Source organism: Spermophilus citellus (assembly GCF_964194105.1).
Source record: "Spermophilus citellus genome assembly, contig: SCAFFOLD_130, whole genome shotgun sequence".
NCBI lineage: Eukaryota > Metazoa > Chordata > Mammalia > Rodentia > Sciuridae > Spermophilus > Spermophilus citellus.
This window is the reverse complement of record NW_027672818.1, coordinates 539,211-557,177: the sequence shown is the minus strand read 5'-3', so window position 1 is coordinate 557,177 and position 17,967 is coordinate 539,211. Positions and strand designations below refer to the sequence as shown.

At 44.9% G+C, this 17,967-nt stretch overlaps 1 protein-coding gene and 1 pseudogene across 2 annotated transcripts in view; both read left to right on the top strand.

Moving 5' to 3' along the window:
• Positions 1-7,582, top strand: part of LOC308640561 (protein phosphatase 1J-like) — a 60,833-nt pseudogene extending 53,251 nt beyond the window's left edge. The window contains exons 2-7 of the transcript in view: positions 5,430-5,514; positions 6,354-6,472; positions 6,673-6,736; positions 6,894-7,001; positions 7,145-7,296; positions 7,435-7,582. The product of the transcript in view is annotated as a protein phosphatase 1J-like (transcript). The remainder of the gene's footprint in view (positions 1-5,429; positions 5,515-6,353; positions 6,473-6,672; positions 6,737-6,893; positions 7,002-7,144; positions 7,297-7,434) is intronic.
• A 2,922-nt stretch (positions 7,583-10,504) lies between these two features.
• Positions 10,505-15,403, top strand: LOC308640560 (rho-related GTP-binding protein RhoC-like; the record flags this gene model as incomplete). The annotated part of the gene is made up of 5 exons (XM_081312423.1): positions 10,505-10,748; positions 13,137-13,200; positions 13,718-13,967; positions 14,869-14,989; positions 15,255-15,403. The coding sequence occupies exons 3-5, from the start codon at positions 13,812-13,814 to the stop codon at positions 15,401-15,403; spliced, it is 426 nt and encodes a 141-aa protein (XP_081168549.1). The 5' UTR covers positions 10,505-10,748; positions 13,137-13,200; positions 13,718-13,811.
• Positions 15,404-17,967: the final 2,564 nt, after the last annotated feature.

The window sequence follows — 17,967 nt, the reverse complement described above, 5'->3', positions numbered from 1 at the left end:
GATCTTGGGCACAACTGTGTCAAGGGAAGAGAGGAGGACAGGCTCTCTTTGGCCTATCTGACTTGCATTACCCCCAGGAAAAATACTGTCCATGCCAGAAATTCTCCTGATTTGCTAGGATCAGTTTAAGTATTGTGGCTGGTGTCTGCCAGATTTATGTATCGAACTGAGCCCCAACATATGGATCTAAGTTCCCAGTCTGAGTTGGTGCCTCTTCGGTGCAGATGTTTAAATATCTCCCTGTACATAGCAGGCAGACTGGGGGTGACTTTCATGCCACAGTTTAATGAGTATAATAGCTTGACCTTCTGGTCCCAGATTCTGCATTCCAAGACTGTCTGTAGCACTTTGCTTCTTCTTCTTAATATATATATTTATATAGTTTTAGGTAGACATAGTATCTTTTTTTTTTTTACATGGTGCCGAGAATTGAAACCAGTGCCTCATGCATGCTAGGCAAACACTCTACCACTGAGCCACAACCCTAGCACCTTCTCTGCAGCACTTTTCTGTCTTTTTTGTCCTCATGTACTGATTTCCCCCACTCACATCAGAACCTAAGCTCCAGCTCTGTTTCTCATCTTTGTCTGATACACCCCAAATTCCCCAGTTTTCAAGGCTCTCTTTCCAATGTTGAGTATCAGTGGCATGCTTTTATCACCCACCTCACAGAGAAGCAGTTTTCTCACTCTCTGAGTCCCATGTGGTGGAGCTGTGAGAAAAGCCACTTCCTGCTAATCCACCATCATGTCTCCCCTTGTTTGACACATATATTTATGCTACTTTATGTTACAACAATAGTGTTTTCTTTCATTTTTGCAACTTTTAGTAAGGATTATGATTATAGAAACAATGATTTACTTTTAAGTATTAAAATTTTATAATTCCCATGTTTCTTTCTTACATTTGATAAGTACAAAGTGGGAGACATAGGAGTTGTTAATGCATTCATTACTTACCTGTCAGAAATACAATTAATATTAATTCTAAAAATTTCTCCAAGTATGGGTCTGGAGGAACATTTTATTACAAAATATTAGAGTCATAAACTTTTATATTTTATATTTCTGTTTTTGATTAATTATATATTTTACTGTTTTATTTAATAGTGAAATCAAGTTCTAAAGATGACTCATTAAGAAGGTATTAATTTATAGATTTTAAATTAAAAATGTCTATTAACTAAGTGGAGAGTGAAGGTAGAAGGATTTGTTGAGTATTCTAGTCTGGGACAGATACCACATTCAGTTAACACTTGTTTACTTAAGTTGTCTTATAAGCACTTTTAAAGTATCTGTGCTATTATAACCTGTTAATTACTAATAAAGAGCTTTCATTCATAGAGGTTGACTATTTGTCCCATATTTTTGTAATTAATAAGTTTTAGGCCTGTGTTTATACTGTAGTCTTACCTGGCTGAAAACTCCATTGTGTTGTTCCACTGTACAGGTTGATACCAAGTGGGACCTATACAGGAAAACTCAATTTCAATGTGTCTGACAGATGTATTCTAAATAACATATATATTCACATTTTAACTTTCAAATTGTGTATCATCAATTTAGAAAGTCAAAGGCAGTTGTGTGTTAATTCTGATTTATATTTTACCTGATAAGCCAGGTTATAGTCCAAGATTTTGTGCTGATATTGACAGTTCCACTGGTAATCAGGTTTTTTTCTTAATATATCAAAAGCTTTTATGGAAAATCTCACAGAGCTATGGCCTCATGGTTTCTAATAAACAAGAAGTTCAGGAAAGTGCTATAGAGAAAATATTTTTCTGGAAGTTAAGATTACATTATATAGACAACGTTGTATTAATTATATTAATCCTTAGAGGACATTCTAATTTCTCTACTTCCTGAATTTTTAGTTAGTTTCTCTTCAATTACTACCACTAACCATTTTATGAAGACTTTTACTTTTATACTGTTTTCCTTTTTTTATGATTATAACCTTTTATTTAATTTCTATTTTTATTTTCTGCATTGTTCTCTTAGTGTTTCTGTTTTATTTTGTCAATCGAATATTTTTTTTCCTATTGACAGAATCAAAAGTTCAGAAATTTCAGAATTTTAACGAATTTTAGCAACCTTCTAGTCTTTCAGCATGTGTTTGACATGCTGGCCAAATGATAGTTTTGAGGATGAACCTGAAACTTAAATAAATTAAAGGGAGTTTTCTGGGTACAAACAATGACAACAATGAGATTTAAACTCCAGTTTCTTAATTCTGAGCTCAGTACATTTTCTGGTTATCATTCTAAGGTGATTTTTTAAATAGTAGATTACGGATTGACTATAGAACCCAACTAAAGAGGACAAGACTAGAATTTTTAAGTGAACACAGTGGAAGAGGATCAAAATTTAACTAATGAAGCAAAGGGCTAATAAAACTATTCATCAAGAGTAAAAACACTGTGTTGGGTAGGAATAAGGGTTTAAAAAAGACCAAAATCTTGGGGTTTATGATTAGTTAGATGAGCACAAAACAGGAATGAAGGATACAGAATATTAAAAGTTCTCTATAAAGGCATATTAATACAAAATTTATAGGAAGTCCTAATAGCTTGTATTTTGCCTGTTTTCATCTCTATGATACAAGAATGTATTAGAGACTAGTGAAACAGGCAGTGGAAATTGTGAGAATAGATGGATCTCACCTTCAATTTCTTTCCAAATTGCTGATGTCCTTAAAATATACATGTAGTGCTAGTCACAGGAATGATTGGCAGGCAAAGTTATTTCAAAGCTTCAGTTGAGTAGTTGAAAAGGTATTTAGACAGGCCAATGATTGAGACTCCATTTAGTTTAACATTGTGTCAGGAATCTGCATATTCAAAAGAAGTAGATTTGAAGTTTGGAGACTTACACTGAGTTTTGCAGATGAGGGACTGGGAAATGGATTCCCAGAGCAAGGAGGATATTTACACAATAGATAGGGAAACAGAGATACAAATACCAAGACTCTGCTTTTCTGGCAGTCTTTCCCCTTGAGTGTCTGAGTGCCTGTAAAGGTTTTAAAGGGCTTGCTAGTTTATGAGGACCTGAATAAAGTGGGACCTATGCAGGAAAAATCAATTTTATAATTTATTTCAATGTGTCTGACAAACTTATTCTAAATAACCTATATATACACTTTTTAACTTTCAAAATTTTTTAAAGTTCCAGAGAACTCTGTGCACTGTTTGTGGGTAGAGGGAATAAATAGTGTATTATTGTTGGTGATTTCCATACTGAAGAACAACATTGCTTAGTATTTGACTCCTCGATATCCACTAGATGGAACTGTGCATCTTGTTATATTGTCTTGTGTTATCATAGATTTGCTTCAGTTCAGGTGAAAAAAAAAATGTCAGCCATTACTTGGGTTTTAAACTCAGCCTTCAAGACAGGCAATTTGAAATAATAAATTATTATCTGTTTCTGCTGATGTATTGGCTATTGCTCTGAATTGGAACTAAGAGTGACTTCATTGAATATTTTATATAATCACAGCAGTAGAGGCAGAAAGAGGTGAATACAAGCTATTTTTTTAAGTGGAGGTCATATTTTAATTATATCAATCAAGAAACACCATTTAATAAGTTACACATTAACTTTAAACAGAGTTTGTTTTAAAAAGAAAACTATTCACCATTTTTTATACATTTTTGCTTTAAAGATCTATCAAAAAATCACACCCAGGTGATTCCTTGTTTGCAAAGGTTGGGGGGCAGCTATGAAGCTCATATTGAGGTAAAGTGATCTTTTGTAGAAAACCTCATGTTCTTGCTCTGAATTTTGTGTTTTAAGATGTTAATGCTGAAAATTTAGCTATATTTTTCTTACATTTTATATGAATATTTGCTAAGAATGCATTTTAAAGAATTATATTGATTTTTTATAAAAAATGCTTTTTGTATCACTGTTCTCTCAAGTACTTGGGGATCGTGGGGGCTGGAAGTAACAATGGGCTTTCAAATACATAGTGACAGAAAAACTGCATTAGAAACAGCTTTCTAAATGGAGAGGAAATATAATATTTATTCAAAGATTTTTTTTGTATCAGTTTACATTACTGTGGTTTTTAAATCATTCTTAAATGACTTACAATACTCATGCCTAAATAAATTTTTACAGAATTGTTGAATTTCCCTGGTGCCTTTAGTTTGGAATATATAATATACATTGCACATAACTTTTCTGTTTTCACTTGGACCCTTAATATTTTGGTATCATAACATTTGAGGAGACCTATATTCTCTATTTCTTTCCATGGCTCTGTATTTATACTAAAGTAATATTGGGAATTATGGCAGCCCAGAAATCTAGAATCTGTATCTTAATACTTGTATTAAAAAGGGCTTGCATATCCATTCTTTGAGTCTTTCCACTAAAAGTGACAGTAATTAAAAAAAAACTATAAGTAAATAGCAGAAAGATTAGAAGAACAGAAGGAAGTACTAGGTCCTGAATTAGAACAAATTATATTATCTGCTTTTATAATTATATCCTAGTATATAACTTCTATTTTAACGTATAACTGAAAAGAACCAATAAAAATTCTAAAAAAATGAGAGGTAATGAAAATCTAAAAATTTACTCTTCATCTAATTGAAGAATAGATGGTGTGTGCAAAGTAATAACCAGTTCTGGAAGCAGAAACTCTCAATAATTTTATGGTAATACTTTAGTTTGAGAATTGTTGTTTTTCCATTACAGTCTCTTAAAATATCTAAATTCTATGTCAAATTATGAAATTTCAAATTTTAGATGTTTCTGTATTTACTAGCTTTAATGTTTATTGTACAAAACTACTATTTTTATGAACTATTCCACATTAGTAAATATATTTGCAAATATCCTGGAGCAGCTAAAATAAGGTTAAATGTAAATGATATCTTTTGTTTTTGAAATGACTTTAATTTTATTTCAGTTATGAAGAGGTAAATATTATGTGAGTAACAAGGGTGTAATTTTTAACTGGGGGATAAAAGTATAGAGTTATCATTCTGTGTTCCATTTAGAATGCTATTGTGGTATTATTTATAACTCAACTGAGCTCATTTGGCCTGGAGAAGTGCACCATTTCTAAAAGCTTAGGAGGCTGAGGCAGGAGGATCACAAGCTCAAGATCAACCTCAGAACTTTAGTGAGACCCTATAATAAATTGGGTCTCAAAATAAAATCAAAACGGCTGGGGATATAGCTCAGTGGTAAAGCTGCCCTGGGTTCAATCCCCAGTACTGTAAAAAAATAAAATATTTAAAGAAACCCTAAAGATTGAAGGAACTTGGAGGACCATAGATATAAAGAAAGGCCTGATATATCCACAAGGAGAGGAAAGATGGAGTCCTGGGTAAGGAATCCTAAGCAGAAGGCCTGGTCCCTCTGTAATTATCCATGAAGGGGGCTGAGGAGAGCCAGGCCTTTTCTGTCTCTGGGCAGGGCCATCATTGTCTGGAATGGTGAAATCATTCCAGTGTCCCGGGAGTTTACCTCAGAGACTGAGCACCAGCATTTTCAGCTGCTTGTAAGTAGGAACCAAACTTCCTACCCACATCGTTTACTGGTTCTTGTGCCTCTCAGCACTCTTGTCCCTGAGAACATCCCCCCAACCCTACCCTCTCTCTCTGTCTCTCTCTCTCTCTCACACACACACACCACCACCACCACCACCACCACCACCACCACCACCAAACACAGAACACTCCCTACTGGGAGCTTCTTGGGAAGGCGGCTGTGTGGGCTCTTGAGTGCAGGGCTGAGCCCAGGGGATAATGCTAAAGGAAGGATCCTGAGATGGTTTGCAGCACCCACCGTGGCCCCAGCTGAGGAAGGAAGTAAAATCAGAGGTGGGGGGAGGGAACAGAAAAGGCCCCTGGGCTCTGGAACTGGACTGCCTGGATACTGAATCCTGGTTTGTTGTTCTCTGCTAATTATGTGACCTTTGACAATTCTTTAACCTCTCTGTGTAGTAATAGTTCCTGCCCCATGGGTTGTTTTGAAGAGTAACTGAGTTAATGTGTGTATCAGAATAGGGTGTAGCATGTGGATCTTTACTTAAAGGTCTGCTATAATAAATATCATCTAGCCAGATACAGTGTGGCACACGTGTGATTCCTGCAACTCAGGAGCCCGAGGCAGGAAGAGCAGAAGTTCAATGACAGCCTCAAAAAATTAGCAAGACCCTGCCTCAGAATAAAAATTAAAAAGGGCTGGGGATGTAGCTCAGTGGTAAAGCACCCCTCAGTTTAATCCCCATTACTGCAAAAGAAGAAAAAAATTAACATTATCTATATATTGTACTAGGGTAGTTGTGAGTGTAACACCCCCTGGCCCTTTGCTCTGACTGGCCATTCTCAACCCCAGGGCTTCCTGAAACCAGAGCTGCTGGGTGGTGAATTCACCCACCTTGAGTTCTCCTGCAGAGCTCAGCCCAAGGAGCTGGGGCAGAGGATGCTCTACCGGGACCAGAACATGACTGGCTGGTAACACTTCCCTCAGAGCTGGGTCATTCCCATGGCAACCCAACCAGTCCCTCACCAGTAGCAAGGTGGAAGCTGAAGACTGGGCCAGGCTGGGAGTTGGGGGATGGGGCCCTTCTAAGGGGTTTGTGTGTGGGTGTCCAGCTCCTAGAAGAGAGAAGGCTTTGATGCCTAGGTGATGCCTCTACTCCCCCCCTCCCCAGGGCCTACAAAAAGATCCAGTTGGAGGACTTCAGGTTTCCTCTGGTCTGTAGAGAGGGCAAAAAGGTAAAATCCATGGTAGAGGTGGGAGAGGGCAGGAGGACCCACCACAATTTGTCTAGAGAGGTGGAGGTTCTACCTGAGGGTAGGTGTGGGGGGGCTGTGTGGTTTCAGAGAGCTTGGCAGAGGACTAAATAGCTGTCCCCCTCCATGTTTCCCTCAGGCCCGAGTGATGGCCACTATTGGGGTAACCCAGGGATTGGGAGACCACAACCTTAATATCTGCAGAGCCACCCTGCCCATCAAGCCTTTCCTCTCCTGCTTCCCTGAGGTGAGATGTATGGGGCCCTCCTTAACTATACCTTCTCTCCTCTGTGGGTCTCAAGCTGGCTTTCATCCAGGGTCCTTTTATTCCCAAGCTTCCTGTCCAGCAAACCCCACACCTCAATCCTCCCTATACTCTTTCCCCACCAGGTTCAAGTATATGACCTGACACAGTATGAGCACTTCCCAGACGATGTGCTAGTCCTGGGAACAGATGGCCTATGGGATATCACCAATGATTGTGAGGTAGCTGCCAGTGTGGACAGGGTGCTGTCGGCCTAAGAACCCAATGACCCCAGCAGGTAGGGGTTGCATGACATGATGGTAAGGGGATGGCACTGGCAAAGGAAAGGGCAAAGGGAAGCAATGCTTGGGGACCCCATGTGGGCCTCTGTGTCTATCTTCCCTTATACATGAATCTGCACATGTGCTCCTGGCAGGTATACAGCTCTGGCCCATGCTCTGGTCCTGGGGGCACGGGGCACCCCCCAGGACCATGGCTGGCATCTCCCTACCAACAAGCTGGGCTCCGGGGATGACATCTCGGTCTTTGTCATCCCCCTAGGAGGGCCGGGCAGTTACTCCTGAGGGGATCAACCCATCCCTCCCACCACCACCCAGCCTCTCCATGCTTACCCCTCTCTCAGCCCAAATTCTGCAGTTGTCTCCCTTTAGTGGCAGTTTAACCCAAAAAGGGATATCCACTAGACCCAGAATTAGAGCTTTTGGCAAATAAACCCGATGGATAAAGGTGTGTGTCTTTATTTGCTTTGATTAGAAACTAAAAGTTAAGGAAAAGTTCTGTGCTGTGATGGAAAGGACATCAGGACAGCCCCCCCCCCAAAAAATGAATTTTTTCCAGGTTCTTCTTTCTGCCCTCTCCTCTCCTCAATCCACTCACTTGCCCTAAGTGTTCTCAGACACTTATGTATCTTCATCCATCTGCTGATGTTTCTTCCAAATTGGGCTCTCTTCCCAAATCTTTCCTGAGCTTTAGTTTCATACATACCAATCATCTTCCAAACATTTCCGTGAAAGCCCACTGACACTTCACCTCAACACACCTCAATCCACTATTTTCCCCACAGCATGTTACTTCTCCTACTTCATCTTCTCAAAGGGCATCAGCTTGGCTGCTCATATTAGAAATCTTGGAGTTGGTAACTCTTTAATTTCCTCTTCATCATGCTAATCGTCACTAAGTACCATCATGTGCTATATGATGACAATGAGCTGCATTTATGATGGTATGCTGAGGGCCATTACCAAGTAGGAAATTTCCTTGCCAGCGTACCCCATGTTAATTTCGCTGTTGACATTGCATGTTAGGTGACCCTGCCCAAGGACGAGGGTGGATCCAGGATTAGGGTGTATCCTGCAGTTTGAGGAAGTATCCCAATCCTTGGGTTTAGGGCGTTCCCGGTTTAAGACAAGTTTAAGGCGTTCCCAGTTTAAGACCTTGGATTTTAGGGAAGTTCGATGTTGAGGATTATTGCTGCTGGAAATAGGGCGTTCCTGCTACCTGAGCTCCCTTGGAGTTCTCGTGAGATTCAGAGAGCATTTTTTAGGAAATAAGCCTCGTGGAGTAGGTGAATTGGGTGGCAGCAGAACTGGGATTGCCCCAGAACGTGTGTGGAGGCCGGTGTGAGTTCGGGAATAAAGAATTGCTGTTTGAATCTACAAAGCTGTGTGGTGGCTCGTGATTCTGTGCCCAGCCAAGACTGCGGCAATGGTATACACCATATAGCCTTGGTGTGTGGTAGGCTATGCCTTCTCAGTTTGTGTAAGTACACTCTATGATGTTTACACAACAATAAAATTGCCTAATGATGCATTTCTTATATCCCTGTCATTAAATGATGCATGACTGTATTGTTGAATATATACATTTATGCATCCGTGTGTGTACCTTTTCCCACATATCTTCACTCCCACTGTCACCTCCTTATTTTTTCATTATATTAGTTTCCTAACTCTAGCAGCTCCTTGCTGTACCTGAGCAAAATTCACAGTCAGCTCCTGGACATGGCATATAAGGACCTTCATGGTCTGTCTCTGTTTCCTTCTCCAGCCTCTTCTTCCATCACCATCACTGTCTTCTGTAGGCCTGCAGTAGCTTCAATTTGTTATTTAAAATATAGACATCAACCTAATTTGAATACTTCATTTGTTCTTCAGGGCTGGGCATCCCACAGCTAATGCATTCTCTCCACCCCCCAACAGCAAATGACTCCTGTATGGCCGCCTGCAAGAGTTGTCCATAGGGAATGGCAATTAAGAGCAAGGTCTCTAGAGTCCATTGGTTTGAATTCTAGGACCAGACCCAACATCAACTCTGTAATCTCTCTGAGCCCCCATTTGTTTTCTCAGTAAAATGGAGATAACACTACTAGGCCATCAGGTTATTGTGAGGACTGAAATAGTTAATGTATATAGAGTCAGGTTCCCTAAGCGTTAGATATCTTGAGATTGTCTGTATTCCTCATTTAAACTATAAATTATTTGAAGGCATAAATCAATCTTCAGCACATAGCTCTCACTTCATACTGAGTGAACTATTGAGTGGATTAAGAGGCCTGGGGACCAAACTGCTCTTGAACTCAGTTTGCTCATTTACCAAATGTGTTGGCTGTACTTCAGATCTTTAAAGTCTGTAATACTTCTAACATGCATCCATTTGGCAAATATTTCTTAAAAATCAATCATGGGACACACACTGTGCTAGACGAGGGGAAGGGAAGACTGGAGGAGCACGGTAGTCATCAGAAGACAGCACCAGCATTGTAGTCACACAGGACTGACTGTATGAATTATTGCTATCCAAAATCTCAAACATTTGCTAAGCTGCGTCTTCAAATCTCAGTTTCCTTACAGGCAAAAGGAGATGGGTATACTTCCCCCGAAAGAATTGTGACAAGTATTTAAAAGGTTGAGTTATGTAGTTCCTAGAATATACAAGTCAATAAAATGTTGATAGATTTCCTCCTTTTTTGTCCACCTCCTCAGTCATTTTACAAGAAAGATCTACATATAGGTAAATACGGTATGTAACACATCAGACGGGGCTAAGCGTCACTAAAGGCACAATAATACAATAGGAGTGGGAACTATATTCCTGGTTGGGGATCCAGAAGCACTTCCAAGAGTACCCTTGGAGAAGTAGGTAGGAATTTGACTCGGAAATTCCAGGCAGTGGAAGGAAGGGAACATGAGGCAGAATGGTGGTCTGGGTCTGCAGGTCCCAGAAGGTCCGCAAGGATTCCTGTGGCAGAGAGTGGTCCTCTGCACACACCACGTCCCACTCCATCGCCCGCGCTGGCACCCGGGTTTCCCAGTCCTGCCTCCCGCGAGCGCCCAGGTGGGGCAGGAGCGGGTGCTGTTTGGCCGCGGGAGGGCAGCAGCGGCCCTTCCTGACGCCACCCTGAGCGCCTCTCAACTTTCTCCACGCCCACCTGCCCCTAGGGGCTGGAAGGCGGGGCAGAGGCCTAGTCCTCCGGGGTCCCACCCGCTCTGGTCATCGCCCACTCCTCTGCAGTCCTGGCAGCTCGCAGCGACTCTCCTTCCAGCCTCACACCCAGCCCAGGGCAGGCGCCCCCAATCCTCGCGCCACAGCGGAGGCGACCCTGGGCCGCCTGGGGCTGGGCCGGAGGCCAGCGGAGCCAAGGACTGAAGGAGGGCGGGGGCGGGGCCCGGCTCCTAGGGTCAGTCTCAGCCTACTGCAACGGCCACGCAACTCGAGGCAACAGAGCGGAAGGTACAGGGGTCCGGGCAGGGGGAGAAGGGCGTCCCAGTTCCCAGGAGAACACTTTCCTCCTCTCCAGCGTCCGGGCTGCGCTGGGGTCCGGCCTGCTCGGCTCCTCCCCGGACTGCAGCAAGGGGCCCCAGGAGCGGCCTGGCAGCGGCTCTCTCCTGCTGAGGCCCTGATCGGAGCCCTTTCCCTTCCCTCCCGGTTTCCCCTAGCCCCCCCCCCCCCCAGGGAACAAGGGAGCGGCCTTGATCTCCCTAGGCGAGGGAACCCAGCCCAGACGCCCTGGCTAGCCCCAGGCTAGACGGCCCAGCGCGGACCTGGCCTGGGGTGCTGGGGATGGGCTGGGAGTTCTTCCAGGCGCAGACGGTGGAATGGCGGGAATAAGGGCGCGGTGTGACCCTTGGGGGCTGCCACTGTTAGGTGGAGGTTGAACACTGCCCTCCACAGTCCTTGGAAACTGCTTGGGGCATGGGGTAGGGGAGACCGGGAAGGATCCAGCCCGTGTGTGTTTGTGTGTTCGTTCATGCGAGTGTGTGAAGGAATCCACCCTCCACACTCCCCAGCTAGGCTAAAGATTTATTTTAGGGGTGTCGGCTGGGGAGCTCGGGGCACAGAGTTCTCTCAGTTCTGGCTTTAAAGTTGAGGAAGAGGTGTCAATTGAAGAGTGAGTCTTTCCCAAACTTCAGGGGAAGTGAGCCAGGTAGGAGGCCCACTGGATCTTCGGGAAAATCAAGAGAATGAGCTAGGTGTCCCACATATCTTGTCTCAGGGGAGGCGCCAGAAGTTCCAGGCTCCGTTCCAGCTCCACTTCAGTCTCTGCGTGGGGTTTGGTTGCCCCTTTTAGGGTCAGTGGGGCAGTTCCTCTGGGGTTTCCTCTCACAGGGAACTATTGTTCATGCTATCTTGGCCTTGGGCCTTGTGTCCTGGCTTGGCCTGGGCTGCTTGCTCTTCTGGCCCAACCAGAGCCTGGAGGGAAAGTCTTCTGAGCTGGGGGTTCCAGGTCACTTAATTCATGTCCTTGTTCTGAAGTTCTGGCCTCTGCCTCCCACCATCTGGTGCCAGTTGCCTTGCTGGGGGATGGCAGTGGCGCACTCTTGCCTAAGTGACTGGTAGATCAGTAGTGATTGTTCTCTATCCGCACTGCCTGGGTTGGAGTTACCCTGGGTTGGAGTTACCCCAGCCCGTGTTTACACAGCTGCATAAGTTGAACTAATGGGAGTAGGTGGGGGAGTTGGAAGAAATCCTAGTGTCAGTCACCTGGGTAGACTTCAATGAACCCCTGTTTGGAAAGGGATGTGCTGGCAGGGCACATCTTCCCTGTCATTTGGGGTATCAGCAAGAGCCCCTCTGTGATCCGGAGAGTGGTTCTGATAAATTCTCAGTGACTCATGTCCTCTTCCCCCACATCCCAGTTTTCTGAAGGTGTAAGTGGAGGAGAGGGAGGGGCTGCCTAGCATCCCACTGTTGAAGAGAAACAGCCTGGGGCTGGAGTATTCTGCTTCCTAAAAAGCAGACCCAGGTGTGAGGTGGTGGAATGCAGGGACTAGAAGAGCTCAGCCCAGCATGACAGGATGTGGGACTGAGGAAAAACTAGGTTTGAGGCAGATATCAGGTTACCTACCATACCCTGTGCTCCCTGCCTAGTTGGTGGAGGGACTTGGTCCTCATTTGTCATTTCTTTTGGGGCTTCTCCCAGCCCAAGCTCTAGCTCCCTCCCTCTTCCCAACAGCCTAGATTTCATTTCAGCTCCAGAGCCCACCCACTCTTTCTCCCTGACTGCAGGGCTGGGAATCTAGCTGGGTGGAGTTTGGCTCCCCTCCCTGGGGAAGGAGGAAGTGAGGGTAGCTATGAAGGTGTGATGAACTGCAGGTGTGATGAGCTGCTCCTTCATGTGTGTTGGTGATGAGGGACACATGTTAACCCTGGGAAGCTGACTTCTTGCCCTGATTCACAGGGAGGGGTGGGCAGGACATAAAAGTGAGCTCGACAGAGGGAGGAAGGGGCTGTTCCAGAGTGGGTGGAGGTGATTCCCTAGTGGATTATTCTGTCCCTCTGCTGTGGTGGATTTGTGACTCCCTACAGTGTAGTCATTGTCCCCTATTGGGGGCTGAGTAACCTAATGTTGCCACCAGGCCCAGGAGGAAGAGGGGAGGAAGGCAGGCTGTCTGAATGTGCACTGTGGGCACTGCCTGGCCTGGGCCTCCTTTGTGTGACCCCGGCTTTGGGGACAAGGTGGGGTGGATCAGAGAAGCTGCTGGCTGCTGCCTCTGTCCTCTGTCTGGGTTTTCCTCCTCATTTCCACCTCTGAGGTGACATGTAGAAAGGCAGAGACTCTGGAGGCATATAGCCCTGCTTTGAGTGCTGTCCTTGACACTCTGATTATCTAACCCTCAGAGATTTTCCTTGTTGGTCAAAATGGGAAGTGCACCATTCACCTAACAAGCCACCGGAAACTGAGGTAAATAATTTTTGTCAAAATACCCAACAAAGTGTGGGCACCTTGGGGCTTTATAAATATTCCTTCTCTTATGTATCAGCCACCCAGTAAGTGGTTATGCTAGTATCTGGTTTTGTAGAGGGACTCCTTGTTTTTGACTAGGCAGGCGTGGCTCAAGCCAAGGGACAATCTGTTCTAGATTACACTTTAGCAATTATTAAACCTTAAATGTATCAAATCTTGTTACAAATGAAATCTGTCTCATGACTCCAATATGCAAAGCAGATAAAAGCTGGCTTTTCTGGAGTCATTCCTGAACACCTTGCTGAATGTTTCCCCCCAATTGAGTGGATAACGTTGAAAGTCATGTTTTCTGGTTCCCAAGTGGGTTCTTCCACCTCCCACTGCTATATTTTAACCCATTGGAGAAGACCTGTCCCTGCCCCAGAAATTAGGAATCTTAAACTCTCTTTCCTACAGGATTGGTGCTTGGCAAGAATGTGCCGAAGCAAGCCCCCTTTTCTGTTTTCTCTTCCAGGTTTGTGGAGAGGTTTTGGAGGCCACAGAGCAGTTTTTGGACTACCAGTTTTTTCCCCCAAACCCCTACTGCCTCTTGTTTGCCAGCCCCGGCCATGGCTGCAATCAGAAAGAAGCTGGTGATTGTGGGGGATGGTGCCTGTGGAAAGACCTGCCTCCTCATTGTCTTCAGCAAGGATCAGTTTCCAGAGGTCTACTTCCCTACTGTCTTTGAGAACTATATTACAGACATTGAGGTGGACAGCAAGCAGGTAAGGCCAAGAGCCCTTTCCTATCCTGCCTTGGAACCCTGTTCTTGGTCACGTAGTATGTCCTTCCTTACCACTTACTCACATTTTTGTTTTATTTTCCTGTGGGAACAAGTAAAATTTGAGAAATGAAACTGCACTTTTAGAAAACCTGGATATAGTCACATATGGTGGTACATGCCCATCATGCCAGCTACTCAGGAGGCTGAAGCAGGAAGATTTATCACAAGTTTGAGGTCAGTGTGGGTAACTTATCCAGACCCTATCTAAAATAAAAAGGGCTGGAGTGTGGCTTATTGGTAGAGTACTTGCCCAGCATGTGTGAGGTTCTGAGTTAATCCCCAGTACCCCAAAGAAAACCTGGATATATCCTCTGGTTCTACCACATACTCGCTGTGTAATCAGGGCCAAGTCCCTTTGCTTCTGGGTTTAAACTCCCCACCACCACAAAATGGTGATGATGGCATGACTTACCCCAAAGGAATGTGAGAATTAAAGTGGCATTCATGATAGCAATTCATTTGAGATCACAAAAATCAAACACATTTTAGTGATTTTTGTGGGAGAGGGGTTACTAGGGGTTGAACCCAGCAGCACTTTGCCACTGAACTATATCCCCAGCCCTTTTTACTTTTTTAAACAAATTGAGACAGCATCTTGTTAAGTTCCCCAGGATGGCCTTGAACTTGGCGATTCTTCTGCCTCAGCCTCCCACATTGCTGGTTTATAGGTATGCAGCAGTATACCCAGTTTACATCTTAGAACTTTAAAGAAAAACTCAGTTGAGTTTGTTATGACTGTGATTAATATGGTGCCTTGCACACAGTAGGACTAGTGGTTTGAGAGGATCTCTGGGTAGTAGGTTGGGGCCCTTGGGGTCAGCTATGTATTGCCCATTTGTCAGGTGGAGCTGGCTTTGTGGGACACAGCAGGGCAAGAAGACTATAAATGTCTTCGGCCTCTCTCCTATCTGGACACAGATGTCATCCTCATGTGCTTCTCCATTGACAGCCCCGACAGCCTGGGTGAGGACTTTGGAGAGAGAGGGTGGAGACGCTTTGGAGTCAGCCATCTTCAGAGGCTGTGGGGATGGAGTCACAAGGGCCACACAGGCTCTGCTGGCTCCTTTGTTGTGGCATCTCCGGTGATTGGAAGGGCTTGGGGGAGGATATGCTACAAGGGACGGGGTTTTGAGGTATGAAGGAGACCATCAGCCTTAGACTGCTATGGGAAGGAAGACCAGTGCTCACATGCTTAAACTGAGGTACCTATTGGGACATGTCTGTGCAGAAAACATTCCTGAGAAGTGGACCCTGGAGGTGAAGCACTTCTGCCCCAATGCACTCATCATCCTAGTGGGGAATAAGAAGGACTTGAGGCAAGATGAGCATACCAGGAGAGAGCTGTCCAAGATGAAGCAGGTGGGTGGGGCTGCCTGATGGGGAACCCTGGGGAGGAAGGTGCCCTCTGAGGGGTTGCAGTCTGGGGCAGAAAGGAGCTCTCTCTTCAGCCAACTGTCCTGTGTTAAGCAGTCAGAGTGATATCTACCTCCTCCTCTCCCATGTGTGTGCCCTGCTAAGAACCAGAAGGAACCTCAGTATCAAATCAGATGATCATAGAATGAAGTGGGCGACTTGTCCAAGGTCACTTGGCATTTTAATTTATTCCAGTTTATTATTCTGTCTTTGGAATTGGGGCTACTAAAATGAATAAGGAAGTCCTTGTCCACGGGGAGACAGCTTATGTTTCACTTAGGGTATGCAGACTGTGCCATCAGTGTACCTGGGGAGGAAGGGCATCATCAATGGAAAGGCTTAGGGGGTGAGGGAGCTGACTTATTCAGGGTCTCACTAAGTGGCCCACTGACCAGAGGAAGAGTTCATTATAGGAAGCTGCCAGGGTATGGAATAGAGACTATCTTGAGAGGATAATTATATAAGGCAAGGTTTTAAACTGGGGACAGCAGGCAGAGGATGGGTTGGGGGGATGATGGAGAAAGTAGTCATTTAGGAGGTAGCCAACACACATTCAGGCAAAACATATGTGGACCATAGGGTCTGCGACTAGGTGGGAGAGGATAGATGCCAGTAACACTTTTCCCAAGTTGTGAAAATCCAAAATGTCCCTTAATTTTGCAACTGTTGTGTAGTGAGCCGTTTCTGCGGACTGCGGTCGCCATTACAAGATGGCGCTGGCTCGGCTGTGGTTTGTGACAAACAACTCCTTAATTGGGAGAGTTGGTGCGTGGTTTTCTAACACCCTATGAGAAAGCTCCACGTGGCAGCTTCGCATTGGGGCTTGAGATACTTTATTAAGGCTGGTAGGAGCATTCGGTGAGAGAGAGAAAAGAAGATGAAGAAAAAGAAGATGAAGAAGAGAGTAGAGTGTAAGAGATCTCGAGAACCAGAATAAACGACTGGAAGAAGATTCCCGGTGTTGCGTCTTCCTTGCGGGCAAGGGGGACGCGACAAATGGTGCCGAGACCCGGGAACCAGAACTTTCAGTCGTCAGGGGTGGTGCACCGGATAGTCCCAGGTAAGTGGGACCCGCGACCAAAGCGGGGATAGTCCCAGTAAGTGGGATCCGCGACCAAAGCGGGGATAGTCCCAGGTAAGTGGGACCCGCGACCAAAGCGGGGATAGTCCCAGTAAGTGGGATCCGCGACCAAAGCGGGGTCAGCTCCTCTACAAAGAAAGAGAGAGCCTCATATTTTATTGCAGCTGCTATGTGTACTTTCACTTTTGTTTTCTGTGTTCTTTTTTTGTCGTCTGTGTCTTTCGTTTTCTGTGTTCCTTCTGTTGCTGTGCCATGGGTGCCGCAGCAGCAAATTAATTATGACCCTGGGATCTATGCCCAGGGACGCCCACTGCAGCCGGGAAAAGGGAACAGGAGCCCGCCCCGGCCCGGAAGCCGGAGTGTGCGGGGATGGTCCAGAAACAGAGCAGGCTGCTGCCGCAGTAAGAGCTTGGCCAGGCGGGGAAAAATGCAAACAAAATCAGGCAAGGTGCGGTCGGCTAGGAAATCTTGGGGAACTTTTGCCCTGAGGGTGAGCGACGGACTCCGTGTTGCTTGCATCACCATGGTAACCATGGGCTGCCTGGCGGAAGAGCGGCTTCCTGGTCCCACCTCCCACACTCTTGGGGGCTACCGATTGGTTCCTCCACAGTCACTCAGGACTTCTAGTCCCGCCTTCCAGCCACTAACCTGTACTGCTGCGTTTCAGATTTCTACCGGAGCTACTCAGAAACTGTATTTTTAAAAAAAAAAATGCCTACCTGTAAATGCTAATGGAAGATATCTTTTTCAGACAAAATTTGATTCCACAGGTTTCTATGTTAAACTCATAAGATGATAAATTGAAGACCCTGGCAGAGTCTGTGCGCACTTATGGAGTGGATGCCGCCTTCACACTAACTCAGGTGGAAAGCATTTTTGATCAATCTCAAGTTAATCTCACAGGAGTTTCTTGTTTTGGCTTCGGGAACGCTCATTGTATTAGCCTTAAGACCAAGAATTTGATTAACTGGAAGGACCCATTGCGGTCCAGTCAGGTCTCAGGGAGCATTCTCAGTGCTGTATTGAGCTAAGTAGCCTCAGGGGAACAATCAGGCTCAGGAACCCCCGTAAATAGCTCTGCTTTAAACATAACTACCTTGGCTATTATCTCCGAAGTACTAATCCCAGTGCCTCCTTCTTCTAATAGTCTTTATAATGCCACTCATTTTAAGGCCTCTCCTTACTGTACCCCTAATCTTGGTTTCCCCCCAACATTTACGCCTTGTCAGGATCATTCTTGGGAGAAACGTCAAGTTGCTAAAGGTTTCTTCCTTTCCCCCTCTCTTAAGAGGTATGTTTATGACTTTGACAACAGTGCCAACTCCTCTCTTTCCAGGAACTTAAGCCTCTGTATGATCTCCTCCAAGGAGACCCTTCCCCCAGCTCAGCCAGGAATCCCACACCTGAGGCTCTATAATCATTAAGACTGATAGAGAAGGCCCTACAA